The sequence below is a fragment of the Tiliqua scincoides genome, chromosome 7 (assembly GCF_035046505.1).
Source record: "Tiliqua scincoides isolate rTilSci1 chromosome 7, rTilSci1.hap2, whole genome shotgun sequence".
Lineage (NCBI taxonomy): Eukaryota > Metazoa > Chordata > Lepidosauria > Squamata > Scincidae > Tiliqua > Tiliqua scincoides.
Window position 1 is genome coordinate 7,211,313 of NC_089827.1, and position 23,908 is coordinate 7,235,220.

A 23,908-nucleotide genomic window follows, 5' to 3' on the forward strand; every position below is an offset into this window, starting at 1 on the left:
CCCCTTGTTCGACATCAGAAATCAGGAATGCCTGGCAAGGATCTGGACTGCCATGAAAAGAAAATAAATGACAGACATTTGGCACAGGCCATGGTATAATTTTCAGTTGTATATATAAATATCAGCAGTGATACATACATAACAAGGACATTTCACTATATCCTTTGGGTCTCCATAAAACATTAAGAACTCTAGATGGATGATCAAGAACAGGCCTCGATTGCCCCTTCTGGCTGGAACCAATGAAGGGTTGTTCTCAATTATATGAGTAAAAGGGGATAGATGCAATGACACCCTGCCAATGCAAATTTTTTTAACTCTCAAAGGGAAGATGGTGGCCAAGTGTTCTGTGTTGTCCTCTGGCAATTGCACCCACATGTTCTGACTCTTCAAAGGGACCCTGAATGAAACATCCTGATGGCACCCTATGCGAACTTGACCATGAAGGGCAGCTTTGTTGATGTGCCTTGCCTATCTCCTAATGGCATTACACCTTTAATATTAACTACAAGAAGCACACTGGATCTCAGCCGGCCTCTGCCTCCCACTTCTTATTTTAATTGTCCATGCTCCTGCAGACTCCTCTGCTGGCTACTGGTATCCAGTCATCCTGTCCCTTTATAGTATAGTGCATCCCCAGTATCTGCAGATCTGGCATCCATGGATTTGACTCACCACAGATGGCATGGATACTAGGGAAAAGCAATTTCTTGTTTGCTTATCAAATGGAAAGTGGCTTCCAGAGGCCTCCGGGAGGCCTTCTGCTCGTCTGCTGCTTGCTCATCAAACAGGAAGTGGCATGGATTCAGGTGTCCACAGATTTGCTTAGATACAGGGGTGGGTGGATTCCTGGAAGAGATACCTTGTGGATAATGAAGTTGCACTCCACTTCAGATTTGTACGGCCAATATGACAAATGGCAGTGACCATGGGTATCTATAGGAATCGTCATACTGTATTTGTTTGCATATGGTGACTTTTTTAAAAAAGTCATACATGGAAAGAAAGTTGCTTCTAGATGCTTCTGGGGCCATTCTAAAGACCCCAGAAGCCAGCCCAACCCCGTGACAACCTCTGGGGCCACCTAAGGACAACACCAACACCACACAAAGGTGAGGCTCACACAACGATGAAATCACAACAGGATTCAAAGAACGTAGTTAAATAACCTATACCTGTATAAGCACAAATATAATTACCAATGCTTGAACAACATATGCAGGATGGTCTGCTCCTTGGCTTCAAATGGCATGCCTACATCTTTAAATGCTCCAGTGACTGAGCAAGTTGGCAGCTTCTACCCCCAGCCTCCTGATCCTCGTGCCCATCTCCCTATCTAGTAGCCCATATTCTGTTACTAACAGGACTCTCATTTTATCTTGCAATAGGATTGCATAGAGGATGGATGACAGGACCCAGGGAGAAAGGGAAGTGTAATCATGGAGGCATTTTTCAGTGCCTCTAAGCAACTGATTCCCATGATCCACAGATCACAGGTGGTCCACAAGACCCTGAGAAGTGGTTTGCGAGGTCTCAGGAAGAAAAGATCACACTCAATCACTTCTAGTGAAAAGATCACTCAATCACCTCAATTCACGACGAGGCTCCCTGCAAAACATAGTGCTTTGTACACCCTCTATCTACACCAACCACATTCCATCTTTGGCTGCATTAGTCCAGCTGTCCAAAATAAAAATTTAAAAAAAAACTCTTAGAATTGTCCAAGGGTTAGATTTACCAGTCCATGGCAGGACTTCCTCAGTAATAAAAAAAAGTAACAGCTCCTAGGTAGAGGTGTTTGAAAATGGTGTTATTTGACTCAGAAGTAAACCCACTGGGTTCAGTAAGACTTGGGCTTACTCACCAGAAACAAAACACCTCTACTCATAAGAAAATAAAAACACTACAAACAAAACTGCACATTAACAAATAGATACAAAATCTCTTCCATTCAATAACTCTTGAGAAGACTTATTTGAGAATTGCAAAGAACGGCAGATTCTAACTGGGATGATCCTCAAGCAGTGGGATTTGGCATGTCAAAATCATCTGCTCCATGAGGTTCCTTAGGTACCCTTAACGCAGGAGAGTAACACTGTAGGAGGTGCTTTACCTCAGGTTCATCCCATAGTGCTGGTATAACCTTCCAAGGGCCACATGGGGGGAGGCCCTATGGTGAGGATAATAGCGCAACACTGGCCAGATCCAGGGACAGATCCTGTGGGCCAGACCCAAGCGATCTTCCTCACCTAAATGCTTGTGAGTTATGTTAAAACAGCACTGTGGGATGAACCTTCCTTAGCACATGCTCTAATGCAGGGACATGTCAAACTCATTTCATACAGCAGGCCGAGTCGCATTCCTGGCACCTGCTGAGGGCCGGAAATGACGGCACTAAGCAGACGATGGCCAGAAAGAAGCCCGTTCTTCTCACGTAGAAGCTCATTAGCTGCAAATGGCAGAGAGAAAAATGTGCACATCTCGATAGCACTTTCAAGATATGGGAGAGCCCAATTATTACGCAGGCCTGCCCTACAGCAGCGTCACTTTGCAGCTCAGCAACTGAGAGGTGCTCTGCAAAGTGACACCCCGGCAGAAGTGGCGCTGGTGAAAGGGTGGCCGGTGTGATAACTGGGCTCTCCCAGCACCTTGGCAGTGTCTCCTGCTCTCGCCCTCTTGGTCTGCCCCTAGCATCCCTCACTTTCTGACACCTCTCCCTCCCAGAGCCTCGGTAGAAGCAGCACTGCTGAAAGGGTGATGCTGGGGGATACCAGTTATCATAGGGGACCGGATAAAGAGCTTCTGGGGGGGGCACACCTGGCCTGCAAGCTTCATGTTTGACACCCCTGCTCTAATGTGTAAAAGGCACCATGGTTGATACAGAAGAAAACTGAATGGTTTTTTGTTGCCATTGCAAAGTCTTTTTTCCCCCATTTTTGTATTGAAATATCAGGCCAGAGTTTAGTCCTTCAAAAACTTTTCCCCTGTGGGCACAGTCTTTTTGAGGTCAGCAAGGAATAAGGACAACATGTGAGAATCATTCACGTAGGTAACAGATTTCAGGACAGCAGCAGTGATGCTGTAACCTAGAAGACTGCGGAGGAATCTGGAAGTATTTTGTGAAATCCTATTGCTTTTCTTCTTCCTCAGTGCAAAGAACAGATTCTCTTCATGCTGGAGAAAGGAGAAAAAAAAAAGGGAGACATGAGACTGGCTGAATTTTCTCAGTTTGTAAAGGTGATCATGACTTCTGACTTTATCAACCACTACTGCAGGATTGCAATCCTGTACACACTTAGCTGGGAATAAGTCTCAGGGCCCAATCCGGTACAGCTTAACAGTGCTGATTCAGCTGTGCCAATGGGGTGTGGGCACTGCATGGGGGGGGTCAGGTTTGTTCCCTTACCTTGGGGCTGTATCTACTCTGTAAAGTGGGATAGGATTGGGCCCTCTTTGACTTACAACTCATTTACTTAGGACTTACTACCGAGCAGACATGTATAAGACTGTGCTGTAGGTTTATCAGCTAACAGCTTGATATGCCAACATTAGCAGGTAGTGATAGTAGCACTTGGAATTTATGCGTTAAAATCAGGGGTTCCCAAAGTACATGTTGCTATGTTTTAGGGTATCATGGTACATGAGATCTCATGAGATCCAAGAAGCAGCACCCAAATTTCACATGATTTAGATGCTGCTATCTTGGATCTCATGAAATTTTGCAAGATTTGGGCACCACCATCTTGGATCCCACAAGATTTTGTGAGATCCAAGATGGTGGCACCCACCGGAGGCTGAGAGAAGAGGCTACGGGGGTGTTGTGACCCAAATAAGTTTGGGAACCACTGGTTTAGACCATAAAGACATAGAAAACATACTGGTTACACACAGAAAACATTATTTTTAAAATGTTTTCTTATTGTTACTTATCAAAATAATGACAAATTGCTTAGCAATTAACTATATTAAACAACCTACTACATGTATAGGTAAGAAGCTGGCTAAGCACAGAGCCCCAAAAGTAATAATCTATCAGTGCTGGCAAGCAGGAATACATTTGCTGTTAATTTGACTCATGGGAAATTTCCAAGTATTTATGTCTCATGTATAGATGAAGCAGTTCAACAAACAAACAAAGGCAGATATCTTTGGTTACATCCTCCCTAAAGACAGAATGCCTCTGGCTACATGTTTCCAAATTGATCATCCAAGAGAGCTGAATACATTTAATGGAAGTGGGAAGCTCCAAACTCTTAATTTTCCCGTTCACTGGGTTGTGCATGGAGGACAAAGTAGTAGATAGTTCAGGATAGGAATTCCTCAACAAGATTTCAGAATCCCCTCATGGATTAAGTTGCTGGTCAGATACATCCAAAATCCTCAGTTTCTAAAGCAGGGCCTCATGATGTCACAAGACCAGTGGCATCACTAGAGGGGTGTGAACAGTGAGGGGTGATACCACTAGTGGTCAAAATTGTGAAGATCTCAGTATTTTCAAATAATGACATCATGTTATATGTCATTCAATGTGGAATTTCATGCAGAATGGAATGAAACAAACAGCAACAAAATATCTGCATTCTATCACAAGTTATGACCAAATAATCAGAAATGTAAAACACAACTGCCTTATGTAACAAAAAGTGGGTTTCTTCAGTTCAAAACTGACCAATGAGACTGATTGTTCTGAGAGCCAATGAGGTGCTATTATGACATGGAACCAATAAAATGTTAATATAGGCCAGCTCTCGTTTCCATGTATCAGAACTGATACTAGAACTCTTACTCAGTTGGGCAAGTGTCATCAAGTTAGCTAGTGGTTTTTGTTGGTTAAAAAAAAACCAATTGATTGGTTGGAATGACCTGTACTATTATATATATATATATTAAAATAAAGTTAAGAGGGGTTATACCAACCCTAGTGTTGTCACTGCATGGAGATTGTGTAAATGATTTTGTAGTTTATTCTGTATGGTCTGGTACTGAAAGAGGTCCATCACATGGGTGATGAAATGAGCTCTCACATGGGGTGATGTAAAGTGAGGCCTCTGCACAAGACTGCTAACCCTTAAAATATAGGAGGGAATTCTCTGACTGGAGTGTTGGTACCTTGAGCACAGAAGCATGATAAGGAAGGCATTGGAGGGGCACCAAGAGTTCTGTGAATTTATACTATATTCTTTCCCTATGTGCCCAATGACTCCAGATTTGAACACTGGAGGAAAACAGCTGGGAATGCACTTAAGGCTCCATTACCCTAAACATGGGACAGTTTTGTTGACCACTTCTTGCCCCCAGAAGTTCAACATATGGACAGATTGTTCAGAAGTGCTATTATTCTCATGAAAGGGTGAGAATGTTCTCTCCATGCTATGAGAAGCTACAGCTGGCTCATTTTCTGCAGAACCACCTTCTGGTAAAAGCCTAAGGTTATTGTGAGCAGTTGGTAACCCTACCAACAACTCAGAAAATTTATTATTTCAGCAACCAGACTGTGTTCTATAACAGAAAATTGCACAACTGGGGGCTTTTTACTCCAGAAGTTTTTTTTGTTTTGTTTTTTTGTTTTTTTAGCAGCTGACAGGAATATACACATGTACTGGAGGAGAAGTCCATCACAGCTTATAAACCATGATGGGTATGTGCAACCTCCTGGTTTCAGAAGACCATGCACAAAGGAGTAGCAATATAAGCCCAGGATACAGTTATCTTGTTTTGTGCGTTCCCCAAGGTGGAACCTAGTGGGGTACTGCGAGATACAAGAAACTGGATGGGCCTTTGGCCTGATTCTGCAGGACTCTTCTTGGGTTCTTATACTCTAAAGCAGCAGCATTCAAATACCTAATGACCTCCAATGGTCATTTCTACAATTCCATTAATTCCCAAGAAAGCAACCGCAGCTCCATTTATTGCAGGAAAGAATTTGTTACGTTTTCACCCAATTACATATGCCACTCAATTCTCTGGGCACAGGCTACTGAATTCAGTGGGACTTGCGCCCAAGTAAGTATATAGATCGAGACAGAACTGTGTGTGGAAAAGTCTGCAATTTAAAGGATTGTGATCTAAAATCCTCCCAAGAGTCTTTTCAGACTGACAGTTCTAGGGAAAAGAGAGCAATCAGCGAGGAGGTAATTGGTGATTTATTTAACAAGCACAACTAAGGCAATTTTCTGATAGAGAACTGATGGAGTTCCCCCCCACACACACATTGTAAAATGTGAGTCTTCTCAACTGAAACAATGCTGTGAACTTTGAAATGTCCAACCTATCAATTATTACCTCTTTAACTCTATCTCAAATCTATCTATCAAAAGTTAAATGTTATCTATATGTTAAATTTTACAAAAGCAAAAGCTAGGGGGGAAGGTATATGCTTCAAATATGTCCCCCAAAATTGTGATTCCTAAAAATTAATAGAGGCTTTAAATATTTCACATAGGCAAAATTAGTTATGAGCAGGAAAAGTGGGGTCATTCTCTTTTCCTCATTTTTGCAGACTTTGGAAGCTACTTGGTCTGTGTTGAAGAAGCTGGCAAAAGAATGACAGATATGAAACCAGCAATATATATGCTGTCTGTAGATCTTTAAATGCAGCTTTTTCCAATTCCATGTGTCATATTGACATTTTGGTTGTCTTTTTGCTACTTGAAATTAATTTTGAAATTATATCCCATCTTTGAATGGAGTGCTCCAAGGTGGCAGACAACAGGGGAAAAAGAAAGATGCAAAATATGAAGTTCCATAATCATAAAATACAATTATAAAAAACACTTATTAAAGCAAAATGCATCCACAAAATCCCATAGCAACTAATTAAGAAGATCAGGCTGAAAATGTGATTATTTTGCACCGATCGCTAAATCAAATGCCTGAATTCATCACCTCTCATTTATGCGACTGTTTTAACACCAATTCATCAACAAGCACAATGGTCTTCTGGATGTCAAAAAGAACAGGTGCCCACCTCTGTGATCTGTTGTGTGACGCCTTTCTCTTTTCAAATTTCTTTCTGTGAAAAACTGCAAAAACAAATGCCATCAGTTAAAAATCTCTCACTCCAGTTACGTATTTGTTACATTTTTATTCTGCTCATCCTTCAGAGAACTCAGGGCAGCACAGATGGATCTCCCCCTGTCCCTCATTTGATCCTCACAATAAGTCTGCAAGCCAGTTAGATGGGGAGATATTGACTGGTGCAAGTCTGTCCAGTGAACTTCATGGCAGGGCAAAAATTTGGATCCGAGACACCATAGTCCTATTCCAACATGCTAACTACAGCACCAACCGGTTCTTCAGGGTTGTCTTTGGGGTGATTGGGCCAAGGGAGCGCAGTTGGGCCCTGTGCCTGATGGGGGCTCCCACTAGAGCAGTGAGCAGATCACCTGCAGCCTGCACTTCACTGGTCACCTCACATTCCAACATGGAATCCTTCATGTCAAGGCATCATGAGGCTGGTGCGGTGAGTGGTCAGAGGGCCCTCCTACCTTCCCCTGCTTCCAATTGGCCTGAAACTGCCCCCTCTGGAAGCAGTTGGCAGTGACAACAGCAAGTCACCGCCACCGACATTTGAACACCACACGTCCTCCAGGCACCGCAGCTTCTAAGGCCAGCCCTGTGGTTCCCAGTTTCATTCATGTTTCTCCCTTTCATGTATATCCTGCCTCTCTTCCATGCTAAGATTCCTGATGAGATTCCCAGGCTGTCTCTCATCCAGGCACTGACCTGGCCCAAACTTACTTCCTTTCTGCAAAGACGACTCTGTCACGTCTCCTTTGATCATACCTTGTTGCCATCTTTCTGACCCATTACAAACCCAGATAAACCAAACTGCCATCAGGTTTTGGAAGGACTGTATGACTGGGTCCTGAATGGCAATTAATTAGTTTGTGGAACTCTTTGCCACAAGAAGTAGTTATGGCATTTTGCCTGGATACCTTTAAGAGGGGGATTGGACAAATTTCTGGAGGAGAAGTTCATTATGGGTTACAAGTCATCGTAGGTATGTGCAAGCACTTAGTTTTAGAGGCAGGCTGCCTCTGATTACCAGATGCAAGGGAGGGCACCGGGACACAGATTGTGTCTGTTGTGTTGCGTGCTCCCTGGGGCATTTGGTGGGCCACTGTGAGATACAGGAAGCTGGACTAGATGGGCCTTTGGCATGATCCAGTGGGTCTCTTCTTATGCAAGTTCACTGAGCTGCCAGGAACGTGTGGTGGGTGGGGAGGCAGGGGCTCCCCCCCAGAGTTCTCCAAAAAGCGCTGCCTCCCTATGATACACCCAAGCACCCACAAGGACTCCGGTGGGGAGGCCCTACGTCACCTGCCTCCCCACAGACCGCTCATCCCTGCTATCTACAGCCTAAGGTCTTCTGGGCATGAGTCATGAAAATGCACTTGTATGATCTGAGTGAGTTCACCCATCCATGTACATCATGCAACTGCTAAACATCCATGACTGCTCGCATGTGGGGAAACAGTCATTTCAGATCATTGAGTACAGACAGTGTTTACTACTTCAAAGTACAAATACTTTTGGACAGAGAAAGCTTGTGTTTTGGCTGGGAGTGGTAATTTTGCTGAGCAATGGTTTATTGGGTGATGAAGTGCTCAAATTATGCAGGAAGAGGAAGGGAGGTCCTTAATGAAATCCACATCCCTACTTTGACTCTTCCCAATTTTAATCAAATCAAGCGCCTGCTCCCCCACCCCTGGAATCTTCTAAAAATCATCACTAAGACAATGCATGAGGGAGCCAGACTCTCTCTGGTCTTCCTGTAATATAAACATGGGGATGATTGACACAGTCCTGAATCACTCCATGAGTCACTTAATGAGGATTGGTTACATTTTTATTCCCTATGACAATTAAGTGCAAAAATCCAATAGGACAAACCTGGACACAATTTCACAGTTTACTATTTCTGGGAACCAGTTGCATTTCAAGTGACAATCAGAAGGTTGCTTCACATATTCTAGTAGGTGCTGAAAAGAGGATGCACATGTGACTTGAGCATCCTCCTTTGCTGTGGCCTCAGTGCCATGTGCCCTGAATTTGCATTCTTCCTCTCAAGGCAATGAGATCACAGCCGATGCACCTCTTCTCAGAAATGCCAAAAAAGACGCATGAATTCATTGTGCAGTTCCTGTAATTTGTAAAGCTGTCCTAACAGTGAACCACCTACTTCCTAGTATGGATGGAGATAGGTGTCACTGCCTGATACTTCCTCTAACTAAAGAGAAATTTACAGCAGGGAGGTGTTATCAGTCTGTGCCCACAATCCTTACCCTCTACTTCCTCATGTTCTATAGAAGATAGCTATTGCAACCGTCACAGGGAACCCAATAAAACCTACCATGAACACCACATCAACCAATCTAAAGCCCTAGCCAAATAAGGAATAAAATGATTGCAGAGCAATCAGAATGGAGAACACTTTCAACATCCAAAGCTGCTCCCTGTTATCAGTAGAGGTGGGGGAAAAACAGGTTTTATTTTGTCGTGGATTTTGGTGTTTTCCAAAAATTACATGAGTTTTGATTCAAAATTTACATTATAATTATAACTGCTTTAAAAGTGTTCTAGGTAGGAGATACAGTGTCAGCAGATGTAGCCATTAAATGTCATTACCCATGTACCCCAGCCATTAAATAATAAATAAAAACAAAATAAGTTTTTTAAAATGAAAAGTTCAGTGTTTTTTATTTTATCACAGTTTTCTCCTACTCTAGTTTTCAGAAGTATAATGCTGTCATTGTAATGCCCAAAAAAGAAATTGCATGGTGGGCAGACCCAATCCTAAGCTGCTCTAGCACAGCCAAGCTGCATGGCCTACGTCAGGGGTGTCCAAAGTTTTTGGCAGGAGGGCCACATCATCTCTCTGACACTGTGTCGGGGGCCGGGGGAAAAAAAGAATTTACATTTAAAATTTGAATAAATTTACATAAGTTTACAGAAATGAATATATTAAAGATGAACTTATATGAATGAATGAAGGTCTTGCAATAGCTCAAGGCCTATAAAAGGCCTTGCACAAAGCAAGGCTGGCCTTTCCTTTGCTGCTGCTACTGCATCACAGATGTGAAACAACAAGCAGTGGAAGGAGCCCTCATCCCACAGCTCACGCGAGAGGTCAAACAGTCACACTCACGCCGAGAGCAGTTGTGTCGGGCCAGTGTGGGCTCCAACAAATCTCCAGAGGGCCAGAGTCTCATTGGAGACCGTGGGCTCCCAGAGGGCCGCATTGAGAGACCTCGAGGGCCGCAAGTGGCCTCAGGACCGGGGTTTGGGCACCGCTGGCCTATGTTGTATTCAGCACAGATAAGGAGCAGGCTAGAGGTCTCCTCAGGGTAAGGGAAAGATATCCCCTTCCCCCGAGTTATGCTCCAGCCTGCCCAATGAGGTTAAATCTCTGGCACAAGTTCTGAGCAGCCCCATGTAGGGCATTCAGGTCCAGGAGGGAGAATAGGATGAGGCCTCCTCTACCGAGCCTTATCCAGCCCTTATCTGTCCTCCCCTGCCCTGAAATGCCCCCCTCCCTACCTCCAAGCCCTTGTACCACTCCGTGCTGCTCTTTTAGCAAACAAGAAGTTATTCATTATTGGTTGGCAACCTTCAGTCTAGAAAGACTATGGTATAAGCCTACAGCACCCAGTATTCCCAAGCGGTCTCCCATCCAAGTACTAACCAGGCCTGACCCTGCTTAGCTTCCAAGATCAGACGAGATCAGGAATGTGCAGGGTGACAGTTGCATAGTAAATAAAGCCGTTCTACACAACAATGCCCCCTTTTTTTTCATTCTCTCCTTCAATGGGAACTCATTCCATACAAAGTATTTCTATTTTCTTTTTTTTAATTTGTACCTGACAGAAGTTGATGCCCAAGAAGAGTCATCATAATGATAACTATGGCAAGTAGTGCAACTACAGATATCATACTTAAGGAACTTTCATGATGTTCTTGACTCCGAATAGAAGCGACTGGAAAAAAAAAAAAGAGTAGTGTTTATCCTCAGTAGGTACATTTGGAATAAGTCATCTTAATGCCGATTCTCTCTATTAGCATATTTGGTACAGTGGTTTCCTTGTTTCTTGTTGAATCCAAATAGCGGAAAATGTGAACTGCAGGGCTGATAGTCTCACCAGCCAAAATCACGAAACAGTTCTTATCAAACCACTTCCTTCTCTCTCTTTTGTTTCCTCTTCTGCTTTCCAAGTGATCCAGAAATAGATGCAACCTAATCTGCTAGCACATGGGAGGCATCTTGTACCCCTGAAGCCATACTGAACTGCCAAGGTTTCCCCATTCTCAAAAACACATTTTTCCCCCAATGTAACCAACCCACCAGTGAGTCATCACAGCTGCATGGATCTCTACAGATCAGTGCAAAAAGGCTCTGCTCTAACATTCAGTATCATAAGTAACTGCATTTGGGTACAGTTCACACTAGGAGGATCCCTAGATGCAAACACCTTCAGAATTCTTGGGATCATCACCATATTCACAGTCTTGCTGTGCTTGTATGATGGTCCATTAGTATAAGCCAGGGGTGTCCAAAGTTTCTGGCAGGAGGGCCACATCATCTCTCTGACACTGTGTTGGGGGCCAGGGAAAAAAAGAATTAATTTACATTTAAAATTTGAATAAATTTACATAAGTGAATATATTAAAGATGAACTCATATGAATGAATGAAGGTCTTGCAATAACTCAAGGCCTATAAAAGGTCTTGCAAAAAGCAAGGCTGGCCTTTCCTTTGCTGCCACTACTGCATCACAGATGTGAACCAGCAAGCAGTGGAGGAAGCCCGCATCCCACAGCTCACGCGAGAGGTCAAACAGTTGCCCTCACACTGAGAGCAGTTGCATTGGGCCAATGCGGGCTCCAACAAATCCCTGGAGGGCCAGAGGCTCATTGGAGACTAGGGGCTCCCTGAGGGCCACATTGAGAGGCCTCGAAGACTGCATTTGGCCCCAGGGCCGGGGTTTGGGCACCCCTGGTATAAGCCAATGCTGAGAGGCATCCCAAGGTATCCCATTGCACCCAGTGCAGCACTACCTTGTGGGTTCAGCATTCCAGAAGTTCAGCGGTGACTCAATCATGTCACCCCCAACCTTCTGCACTATCACATAGCTTTTAATGCAACAGGCCTGCCTCTGGAACACCTCCATTTGGCAATCTTTGGTCCTCTCTGGGCACAGTTGTTTCGTGTTCTCACAAGAAAGTGGCAAAATCACGATCAGTGGCAAGATCTGTCACAAGGCGGCTGGGCCCAGAGAGGGACCCATCTACCCATCACCATTATGGAGTTCTTGTTCATACGCATAGCACACCAGAGGCATCTGTTTCACAGGTAGCATCATGGGAACCCTGCCCAGTTGTGAACCAAGCAGTGGCCCGCCAGAGCTGATCACGTAAAACCTACTCTCAAGTGTCTTCATAATGGTCTCCTGAAACATCCAACTTGGCTGTGAACCCAAGGATACCGTAATCAACACTTACTGCAGGGCATGTCACAGATGTGCATGGAAATAGAATAATCCACATCAGTCCTCCATCCCTTGGAAAGGAAAAGAAAATTAAAGAATTATTTTACTCTGAAAACACTGCAGAACACTCAAGGAAGATTTGTTCCAAGCACATTTCCACAGATTCTTCTCTGGAAACATGCACATTGTTATGAAAATAACCTGTTTAAATCACATATGGAGCACTAGGGAAGGTTCATATTTTGTGTGAGAGGCAATAATTTGCAGGCTCTTGGCCTGGTTTATTTCCCTTTTCCTTTATTCAGCCTATAGATCACTGGTTCCCAACCTGCGGTCCGTGGACCACAAGTGGTCCGTAAGACCCTGAGAAGTGGTCCTCAAGGTCTCAGAAAAAAAAAGAGAGAGAGAGATCACTTCCAGCATCTTGCCAAGTGAGGGCTCCCTGATGGACCACCAGAGAGGACAGAGAAGGACCTGCAGCTGTAGCAACCCACAAATCTTCTCTATAAATAATAAATCTCTAATAAATTTTCTCTAATGATTACAAATTTAATTTTTTGTGTGCAGGGAGATGGGGTTGCATATGGTCCACGATGATCCAATTTTTGCCTCAGTGGTCCATGGGTTCCTAAAAGCTGAGAAACACTGCTATATATTTTGGCTCCTTACCTTGGGGCTACATTGGTGCTGAACAGTTGGATAGGATTTGGCCCTAAGACCCTTTTTCTCTGATCTCCTTTAATCAGGAGAGATCGCCACTAACTGCTAAGCGCCAATAAAAGTGGGAGCCAGTTCTCCAACGCTAACAGTAAAACTTGTATTCCTGTTGTACTGCTGCCTGGAGGAATGTTCACCCCAACTCAGAGCTGGCACACACATAGTGTGGTTGCTTGGAATAATTTGTCATGATTGCTGTCACAATGTGGTGAGTGGCCGATCAAATGATTTATTCTAAACTTCAGTAGGCCCTTCTGTATCCCACAGTGGTTCTGAGAAAAGTACTTAATCAGAGTCCCAAGTCAGTGTCCGTGAATAGCTAACTACATATGGAATGATACAACATGGCCTTCGCGTGGCAGGCATGACATAAGCACCAGCCCTTAGAGAATTATCTTGTACTCAAGTGACACCACACTTTCCTTTAGGACAGGGGTGGCCAACCTTTCAACTTTAGGGCTCCTGGACCTTTAATAACTGCATAGAAGAGGCAATTTCTGTGAGATGACAAGGTGCACCAGCTAAAATTGCCTCTTCTACACCATTATTAAAGGTCCAGGAGCCCTAAAAGTTGAAAGGTTGGCTACACTCATTTTCACAGTATAACAGTGTTTGTCAGTGGCATTGCTGGGGGGGGGGGTAGGCCACACCTTGTGACACCACTACTGGCCAAAATGTTTAAAATCTTGATATTTTCTAATACCATCATGTTATATATCAACTGATATGTAATTTCATGCAGTGAAACAAACCATGTTGAAAACTCTATCAAATGTTTTAGCCAAAAAGCCAGCAGGGGTGGGGCAATCACGTCCACAGTCTGGGGCATTGCCCCTTCCACTGCATGGGGGAGGTCCATCATAGGGACGACGTCCTGGTCTCCCACACCAGCAGATACAAACCGTAGTGATGCCACTGGTGTCTGTTTTCTTTCAAACCAAGGAGTAGCTTTTGTGGTGGGGGGGTGAAGTAGTCATCTAAGAAATTGCAGTAGATGTGAGTCTTTCCCTTACAATTCAAGGAATTGTAATACGGATCAAATATTTGTTACTAGTCTGGCTTTTGTAACATGGTTTTGTTTTGTATACGATTTGTAGCCTCTGTGGATACTAATCACTGAAAACAATACAGCAGTGAACCTGAAACTTAGCAACTGCTTCCTTAGATAAACCATGAAAAGACTAAAATGCTTTCACTACCCACTTAAAAATGGGCAGTAGAGGAGCAACGCGGGCCTCAAAAGGGAGAAGTTCCATAATTGGGGTACCAACACCAAAAAAGTCCCGTCCTGCATCACCAGCTGAGTGGACAGTGGAATGCAGAGCTGGTGATGAATACAGGGTGCAAGCAGGTTCATGTGAAGGAGATGGATCTTTGGGTACTAAGGTCCCAAACCACGTTCAATCTTTATAGTAATCAACAGCACATAAATGCTGGATATGTACAAAATGCAAATTAAGGTTTGAGATGCTTAACAAGCCGATAATGACCGGATCTCACAGAAGGAACTCTGGGTTTTTTCCATGCTCCTAGCTGCCAGAAAGCAGACAGTACAACTTTGGAAGAAATTAAAGTTGCATTTGCTAGGTTTTGACAACAGAAACAGAACATCCCTGTTCATACCTTTAGGGATACTGTCTGTGTGATCCAGCCAACTGAGCCTCTCTCAGCTGAAGCCTTAACACTTTTAGGAGGACAAAAACATTCCCCCCCCCCCAAATATTCTGTTTTAGTCTATAGCAGTAATCTCTTGAGGATGGGATCATAAAGTAGTGGATGGGGGAAATAGTATTTTTGCAGTCATCGGTCGTCAGAATTTCTTTTAGGACAATTTAAAGCATGGTTTGGGTTCACTGCAGCCTAGTCTATTCAAGATCAAGGATGCTTTTTGCAATCTCAGCTTTATCCTGGACAGAGACAGCAGGGAGGAGGCAAATAAGATATCTGCTCTGCTGGTAGTTATTTGTTGGCCTAGGGAACACCTTAAAAGCAAAAAAAAAAAAAAAACATACCCGAATGCAGATGTTTGAGCCGCATGTCTTTGCCGAAATGTTGACAGATGTTGTGTTCGAGCCACCCTAAAAAACACAAAGACCAAAAAAGGGGGGGGGAGATGAGATCAGTTCATATGGCTCAAGGCAATGGAGATGTACCTTCTACCATCTCCAAACACACACTTGTTTGTGCACCAATGAAGGTTTCATCTTTTACGGCAAGCCTAGGAGTTTCCTACGCTGAAATGCCCCATCCAGGACTCACTAAAATGGCAATAAGCCCTGCTGATTCAGTAAGATTCGTGCCACAATCCTAAACAGTCCCAAGTAAGATCCATTGAACAAAATGGGACTAACTTCTGAGTAAACGTGTCCAGGATTGTGCTATTATTTCTTTGTAGATGTGCTGGCGTTGCCGTGTAAGAGACATGTTCAACTCAGTAGCATAGCTGGAGAGGGAAGACTAAGTACTGCAGCTGCCACAACATGCCATTGAAGCAGCCCCTCTCGCTCACCATTGGATACGTTCCAGGCAGCAACAGAAGAGGAAATATGCAAGCCTTGATCATATTTTCATGATATGGGAGAGCCCAATCATTCCACTTGGCACCTTCTCAGCCATGTGGTTTTGGCCAAGGCATAACTTTGCAGCTCAGGTGCTCTCCAAAGTGATGGCTCAGCAGAAGCGGTGCCACTGAAAGGCCTATGTAATAATTGGGCTCTCCCAGCACCTCAGTGGCATCTCTCTCTCACAGTTTGCCCCTTCCCTTATAGTGTCCGAGACCCCCTTCCATCTCTCCCTCCTAGAGCCTCAGCAGATGCTGAAAGGGTGGCCCTGAGACAGCCCAATTATCACATGCTAGATAAAGAGCTTCCATGGGCCGTATCTGGCCTGCAGGTCTTATGTTTGATAATCCTGATCTAGGGAGAAATGTGGGTTTGTTTTTATAATAATAAGCACATACCAAAATCTTAACTCAGCTCTACTGGAAAAAACTGAGGGCGCAATCCTCTCCAACTTCCCAGGGCTGATGCAGCCACAATGTAGCCCCGAGGTAAGGGAACAGACATTCCCTTCCCATGTGGTGGCCTCCGTGACTGCCACCACCGGATGCGGTACGTGCCCCATGGGCACGGCTGCATCAGTGCTGGAAAGTTGGCCAGGATTGAGCCCTGTTTATGGAGCCCTGTGAATGGTAAACAATTAGTCTATGTCAAGTCTTCAACAAACCAAAGATGTGTGGTCCGTGCACCAAATTTACATGATTTCCCAATGTAATGCAGCTGAACAAGAACATATCCATTCCGTAATGACAACTGTGGTTTTTTTAATGTATTAAAAAAGCCACTAACTTCCCATTTCACAGTAAAGTTTGGCTACAATCCAGGAGTACTTAGTTCCTTGTTATTTAAAATATTTGGAGCCATTACGAATGCGTATGTTTAGATTTATGGCATACGCAGATGTTTCCCACTAACATCAATGGGTCCCTGGCTGGCATGCCACACTTTTTAACATGATTGCCTTAAAAAGGATCTGGCAGGGCATGCTGGATTCACGTAGGAACTTCCAAGAAACAAGGTTGCACAAACCGCGGAGAATGACTGTTGTATTCCTGTAGAGTCACATGAAGACTCAGTGTCGTTACGGACACAAACCGAGAACTGAGCCTCGGTGGGCGACGTAAAGGAAATCTGTAACTGTTCCTCTGTCACGTCCAGTCTCATGTTCCAAGCTGAAACAGAATGAAAAAAAATCTGTCTGGGTCTTACGTGATCCTCATGAATTTGCAATGCATTTGTCATTATCATTCCATACTGATTTGATTTGCAGCAGCTTTGTCACCAAAGGCTCAGATCTGATCACAAGCATCCCTACTTCACTGATTGTCAAAAACAATCCTTTGACATCTATCACTGTGGTCCTCTTTCTTACAAACAAATGACTGAAGCTACCTACTTGCCAACAATTTAATGTCTGAGCTGGGATTTGAACATCCTTCTTTGATCTTAGATTGCCTTACGCCATTTGCATGGCTTTTCAGCCAACAATTCTGTGCACCACCTTGAAGGCCGATTGCACCCGCAAGTAGCCCACCCGACCTGTGGGACTGGCATGCAATCTCTGAATCAATGCCTGCTGCTAATGGAGCCTAATCTCTGTGAGCAGTGAGCCATTGAATACCTTCAGACTCTTCATTTTAACATGAAATGGACTCCTCACTCATTACTAAATGGAATGTCAAGAGTGTCTATTCAGTCTATTGCACCTCTAGAACACATGCAGCTTGGGAGCATCTTTACCCAACGTGCATATGTCTTGCTTGTACAAACACTATAAGCAAGAAGCTTATAGCCCAAAAAGCAGCTAAACAGCCAGCAGCCTAAAGGGACTAAGTGCAAACATTCACTTCCTGTTTCCTGCTTCCTCTGCTCTAACAGGAAAAAAGTAGTGAGTGTTTGCACTTAGTCTCCCTTCTAGGCTGCAGGCCGCTGCTTGCCTGCTCATCAGACTAGAAGCTTATAGTGTTTGTACAAGCAAGACACCTTACCACTTTGTGCAAATGTAATCCACCTAAACAAAGCTAATGGGGTGGGGGCAGGGGGTGTGGTGATCAGTGGATTACCGGATCCAGGAGATGCCTGTACCAAGCTAGATGGACCAGTGGTCTGATTCAGATAAGGCAGCTTTCCATATTCCTAATTTACTTCAACTACCAGTAGCCCATTTGATGGCCGCACTTGGCTCATGAAGGAGGGTTCACCCATCCTTTTCCCTTCGCTGGACTGAACCAAAGCAGCGGTGTAGCTAGAAGGGGTGCAAAGCACTAAGTTTGACAGGGTGCCTCATCACAGCATGCAAGCAGCCCCTCCCCCTCGAAGCAAATGCCTCCGTTTTGCTCCCACCACCCAGGATGGCTCCTAAGGAAAGGGGCTGCTTACATGCTGTGGTTGAGGTTCCAGCAAAACTTAGTGCTTTGTACCCCCTCTAGCTACGCCACTGATTCTAGAAATCCTATGTTTTTTGTTTTAATCTTAAATAGCCGCTGTGGGGTGTATCCTAACTTTGTGTTATATGAAGAACAGTATCTTCTGTTCACAGAAGAAGCTTTTCTTCATGGGAACACAACAGGAGGAACCCACCTACACAAGTAACTATCTTCGTGTTGACAGACTGACCTGTAGCTCGGTAAACCTGCTACTGGGAACTGCTCTTAGAGAAGAGGTTTTGCGTTACATTGTGAAACAAAAATACTGCGGTTCAAAGGATGCAATTTCACATGAATCATGGTCCTCAAGCCTGTACTTTTAAAAACACAAACCCCCACAACAGGTGGTATGCTGTGCAATATGCGTGCTAAACCAATTAAGCAATTATGAATGAAAAAAAAAGAGAGAGAGAGAGTTAAGGAGCATTTTACCTTGCGAATTGCCATACGCAAAGGGGCACCTAACCGAAGAACCAAGCTTAGTTTTAAACTGCAATAGTTAAGAAAAGACAATATCATTACATTGGATTTTTTTGAAACAATCTGACTTTTCAGAACAGCAAGGCAAAAATTTAGTAGAGGCTTATCTCTGCTAGCTTAGCTCCCTGTCGTATACGATATTGCATATTGGTGCCATTGAACCAGAACGACAGTGGCGCATATATGATTAATCAAGCCAATTAAATGTTCCCTTCGTGATATGATAAGGTAACTAACCCTTACTCCAGTAGCATAGCTGGGGGGGCAAAACAGTAAATGCTGCAAGCACTGCAGCGCACTGTGTAAGTGGCCCTTCCCATCAGGGTCATATGAACTCATGGCTGGGCCCATAGGATTTCAGGTATTTCAAACGTCCTCTGGCACTTCAATCTTTCACCCCGCTACAGCCGACAGCCTGACCCCGGTACAGTAAGTACTAGACCACAGTACACAGCTCTGTATCCATTTTGAGGGCCCTCTGTTGAGTTCTACTCAATTTTTTGCTTTAATAAAAAACAGTGCCACAGGAAAAAAAAAGTGATGGACCCCCTAGTCCCTGCAGGTTCCTAGGCTTCAGCCTAATCAGCCTTATGAATAATATGACCCTGTCTTCCATTTGCCGTCTAAGCCACTCCAAGCAGTGAAGGCAACACACAACCAAGTGCCGTCTCCTACATGTTGCCATCACTGCCTAGAACGGCTCTGCAGTAAGTGGGAGGGGCTGCTTTCACAGCATTTATCATTTGGTCCCCCCTCCAGTTAAGCTACTGTCCTTACTCAGACAAGTTTCCTAATCAAAAACTCATTCCCAAACCAGAAACAAACAGGACCTGATCCACAGAACTAAAACAAATTAGGGCTGGACAGATCTTCCCAACAAGCTAAATAATTCAAGTAATAGACGCATTGTAAGATCATTGCTTTCTGAACTGCTTCTCAAACTATCGATGCATCACTGAAGACAGCACTGTTACTTTACCACCTGTTTAACACAGCTAAGAGCACAGAGTAAATGACAAAGAAATCCCATGGTTTGCCTATGCAAGAGGCCCAACTATATGCTTGCCATTTTCTTCTCTTCTATGCATGGTAATTTAGCAAATTTGTAGGGAAGAAAAGGTGAAACGAAGGAGAAAGGTGCTTTTTGGGGGGAGGGGCTGCCTGAATGTTGCAAAATCCCATAATTCAACATCTAGGTTGTGATAATTGTGTATAATTGTAAGCAGTAGGAAAAAATGGATTTGGAAGGAGATAACATACCTTCATGCAAAGTCCTGGATGTGCATCGACACGAGAATATTTTACCTGTTTGCAAACAGAGTAATCAGTCAGATAGTGACAGCCTCTAAAAAAGACCGAGTGGCACAAACACTTACTAACCTTCAAAAATGATTGTTTAAAACTGCATGCATTACTGTACTAATTGAAACTGAAACCATTATTTATTGGAAGCCCTGTGCAGGTGACATCTCATGTACGATTAACCCATTGGCGGGAAGTCAAAATCACGTCTGTTGGTATCACTTCCAGATTTCCCTGGGCACCCATTCAAATTGCCCTGGAGAGAGCCTAGACACATACAGCTTATCTGCTTACAGATTCTGTTTAGAAGGTTGAATGAACACACAGAGGTTGTGTTCTCTGTTCTGACTCTCTCTCTTTCCCCATACAGGCATTATACACCTGTGATCTAGTCAGACATTGCAACTACTACACCACATTGGTTTGTAACCAATTTCAGAAAAATCTTGAACCTTCTTCACACATTAAAAGAATTCCTGCATGGAAATGATACAGTGGTTCCCAAATGTTTTACTATCAGTTCAGTTCAGTAAGACCTTTATTGGCATTAAATACAGAGAAAGAACAAAACAAAAATATACAAAGACAACACAACATAGACATCAGTCTTTTCCTCACACACTGCCCAGAGTCCCAGAGCTCTGCCTGGTTATTACCCCAGATAAAAAGGAAGCGACCTTATCAAGGGTCTCAGAGTCAAGTGTGGAAAGGAGAGACTGAAGCATGATTGAGTCCTTCCAACCCTGCATCCTAGCTAACAATGGGCCTAGATATTTCTTGCGTGAAGCATCATGTAGCGGGCAGTAGAAAAAGGTATGTGTTATAGTCTCAATACAATCCCTAATACACTTGCATTTCCTCTCCGAGTAGGGAATACCACTGAACCTGCCCGTTAACAAGGCTGATGGAAGAGCGTTACATCTTGCAAGTGTAAATGCTCTCCGAGCCTGCGGGCACTCCAGGTGATAAAAGAAGGAGGCCGGTTTCCCAAAACCGAATGGAACATGGAGATAGAGTAGAGAGCATGTGGTTCTGGCAGGACTAAACAGCTCTTGTTGTTCAATATCAAGAATTCTTTCTTTGATGATTCTGTAAGCAGCATCACAGCCAATCATGCCTAGCTCTGCAGTGTCCAGCCCTATTGACTTAAATTTAGTTAGAAGATCAGTGATCTCTAATGGCAGGACTGAATCCGACAATAATTGGTGCATTAGACCAGAGGAGGTAGGGTTAAATAAAATCCTAAATGTTTGAGTACTATAACATGACAGGTGGGTCACAACCTGATGCTCAATGCTTTGCCCACAAAGCTTTTCTGGAAGCCCCTAGAGCAGGGGTGCTCACACTTTTTTGGCTCGAGAGCTACTTTGAAACCCAGCAAGGCCCGGAGATCTACCAGGGGGGAAGGAAGCGTCTGACAGACACCCCCCTTTAATGTATGGAGCCCCTGCTGGAGTCTAGTCAGTTTCGTCAGTTTTGTTGCTGCATGCCTGAAGAGCAGCTAAAGTGTCAGTTTCAGTGTCAGTTTAGTGTCAGCTAAATATGTCAGTTTCGTCTAGTCACTAGACGAAACTGACATATTAACAGTTTGGAGAGACAGGGCTCCGCGATCTACTCATTTTGCCTTGCGATCTACCGGTAGATCGCGATCCACCTATTGAGCACCCCTGCCCTAGAGGCTGCTTCTGGGTTGAGCTGGGCCCACAACCCTCTCCACGGGCCTCTGAACACATCCCAGAAGTGACTGGAAGTCACGGGCATAAACAGGAAGTCATTTCTGGTCACCTCCAGGAGGCATTCTGGGGCCCAATGGAGTGTGTCGTGAGCCCAGCACAAACCAGAAGCAGCCTCCAGGGGTTCCCAGAAAGGTCTTGCCAGTGAAGCATTGAGCATCAGGTCACACTGCACATAGGATCACAACCCACTGGTGTGCGATTTGTGACCCACAGTTTGGGAAACACTGAATTAAACATAAATGTTATAATATGTGAAGCGCACCTAAACTGGCATAAGTCAGGAGCCAGAGTGGCATAGTGGTTACACAGCTGGATTAGGACTGGGAAGATCCAGTACTCTGATTAGGACAGGGAAGATTGAATGCTCAGCCATGAAGTTTGTTGCATGACCTGGATCAATCATGCTATCTCCAAGCCTCAACTACCTCACAAGATTTTCAGTCTTTTTCAGCTCAAGGCACATTGACAAGGCACTAACATGGTCAAACACACCATCAGTTTTTTGACAGTTGACAAGACACACAGCACTGCCGGCCAGGGGCTCACATCACAAGGGCCCTACTAACAAATGACACTCTCCCAAACTCCTGCGGCCCCCCTGAGGATCATTCAAGGCGCACCAATGTGCTATGGCGCTATGGTTGAATATCGGTGCTTTACAGTGTTGCCCAGAGTTGCATAAACGGAACTGAACTAATGTTTCTCCAGTGCGCAAAATTGTTCCATAAAGGCATCAGTGGTGGTGACAAAAATTGAGCACCAAGTCCCTCTTCCCTGCACACTGATGCAGAGTCACTGATGACTCCAACCACAAACATTTTCTTCAGTCCTTACTTTCTCCACAGCTGTATACGAAGTGTTCTGAAGATCTTCACATGGACCCATAGTTTCCAATCGCTGGCAAAGGCTGACAGTGACATGAACTGGACAGGAAGCTTCCCAGGCCAGAGTTTGTGTGATGGAGTTATAAATAATGTTATCCCACAGAGCCTGGGTGTCTAAAAACAATCATATGAAGAAAACAAAGAAAATATGAAACATAGTCCTCTTAGGGTAACCATGGTTAAGAATATGGGATACGGCTTGCCAAAGCAAAGAAAGCCATAGAATCTAATGTTTACCATGCCTCCTGCTTACTCATATATACCAATCTATTCTGTGCATAGAACAGTACATCCTGTTCTCCTTTTACAAGCATAAAGAGAACCCTGTATTAGAGATGAGGACATATCCATTACGCGCATTATTGATGTAAATGAGTGGCTTACAAGAACTCTTAACCAACATCAAACAAGCCAAAAGAGCAGCCTAAAAGCAACAATTGTTTCTGAATAATTAGCATACCAGCATGTTTGCTAAACAGACCAAAAAAAAAAAGGAGAACTTAATTTATTTTACCAGTTGGGGAAACTGTAGATAGTGGACAGACTGCAAAAATAAATCACTTGCAGAAATGGGAGTGGAACTGGTTTTAACGAAAATTAAAGCTTTTAAATAAGACATCTTCATAGTTCCTTTTCCTGTTATTTTAGGGTTTAGATGTGGTTGCTCAGTGCAGCCTTGGTATAAGTCATTTCTTGGTTGGCAACCTTCAGTCTCGAAAGACTATGGTATAAGCCTACAGCACCCAGTATTCCCAGGCGGTCTCCCATCCAAGTACTAACCAGGCCTGACCCTGCTTAGCTTCCAAGATCAGATGAGATTGGGCATGTGCAGGGTACCAGTTGCTATCATTTCTTGATATGAGCAATATTTACGATGACCACTGCCTGCCCTTGGCAGAGATTGCTGCTCTTGCTTTCTTGATCAGGTTGGGGAAAGAGAGAAGAGTTCTCAAAGGGTGCTTCTTCCCCAGCGCTGCCACAGAGCTGAAAGAGAGATGCATCCCCCCCACCCCTTTCTATTTCCCCAACCTGGTCAAGGGATGCCCTAGGAGACAGACCTGTGGGACAGGGAGAAGAGTGTGTGTATGGCCCAGGAGGGTCAGGTTCTGACGGCCCAAGGGTCCTCAAACCCACTCACTGAGCAAGCTTTGTACTAGCTCAGCATAACTACAGTGGACCCGCCTTATCTGTAGGCTTAGCATCAGTGGATTTGAATATCCGTGAATGCCGAGTCCAAGTCCGGAGGGCCTCAGAGGACCTTTCGGACGAATCTGGCGGTCACTCCAGTCACATCTGGGAAGTGTTCCAAGGCACAGGA

At 44.2% G+C, this 23,908-nt stretch overlaps 1 protein-coding gene and 1 pseudogene across 1 annotated transcript in view; both read right to left on the minus strand.

Annotated features, from left to right (window-relative positions):
* Positions 1-2,332: 2,332 nt before the first annotated feature.
* IL17REL (interleukin 17 receptor E like) overlaps positions 2,333-23,908 on the minus strand; it is a 33,237-nt gene continuing 11,661 nt past the window's right edge. Inside the window, exons 5-6 of the mRNA XM_066633646.1 lie at positions 22,541-22,704; positions 2,333-2,449 (exon numbers count right to left, since the gene is read on the minus strand). Of these exons, the coding sequence (XP_066489743.1) occupies positions 2,333-2,449; positions 22,541-22,704 (281 nt within the window). The remainder of the gene's footprint in view (positions 2,450-22,540; positions 22,705-23,908) is intronic.
* Positions 23,322-23,438, minus strand: LOC136658084 (5S ribosomal RNA; annotated as a pseudogene).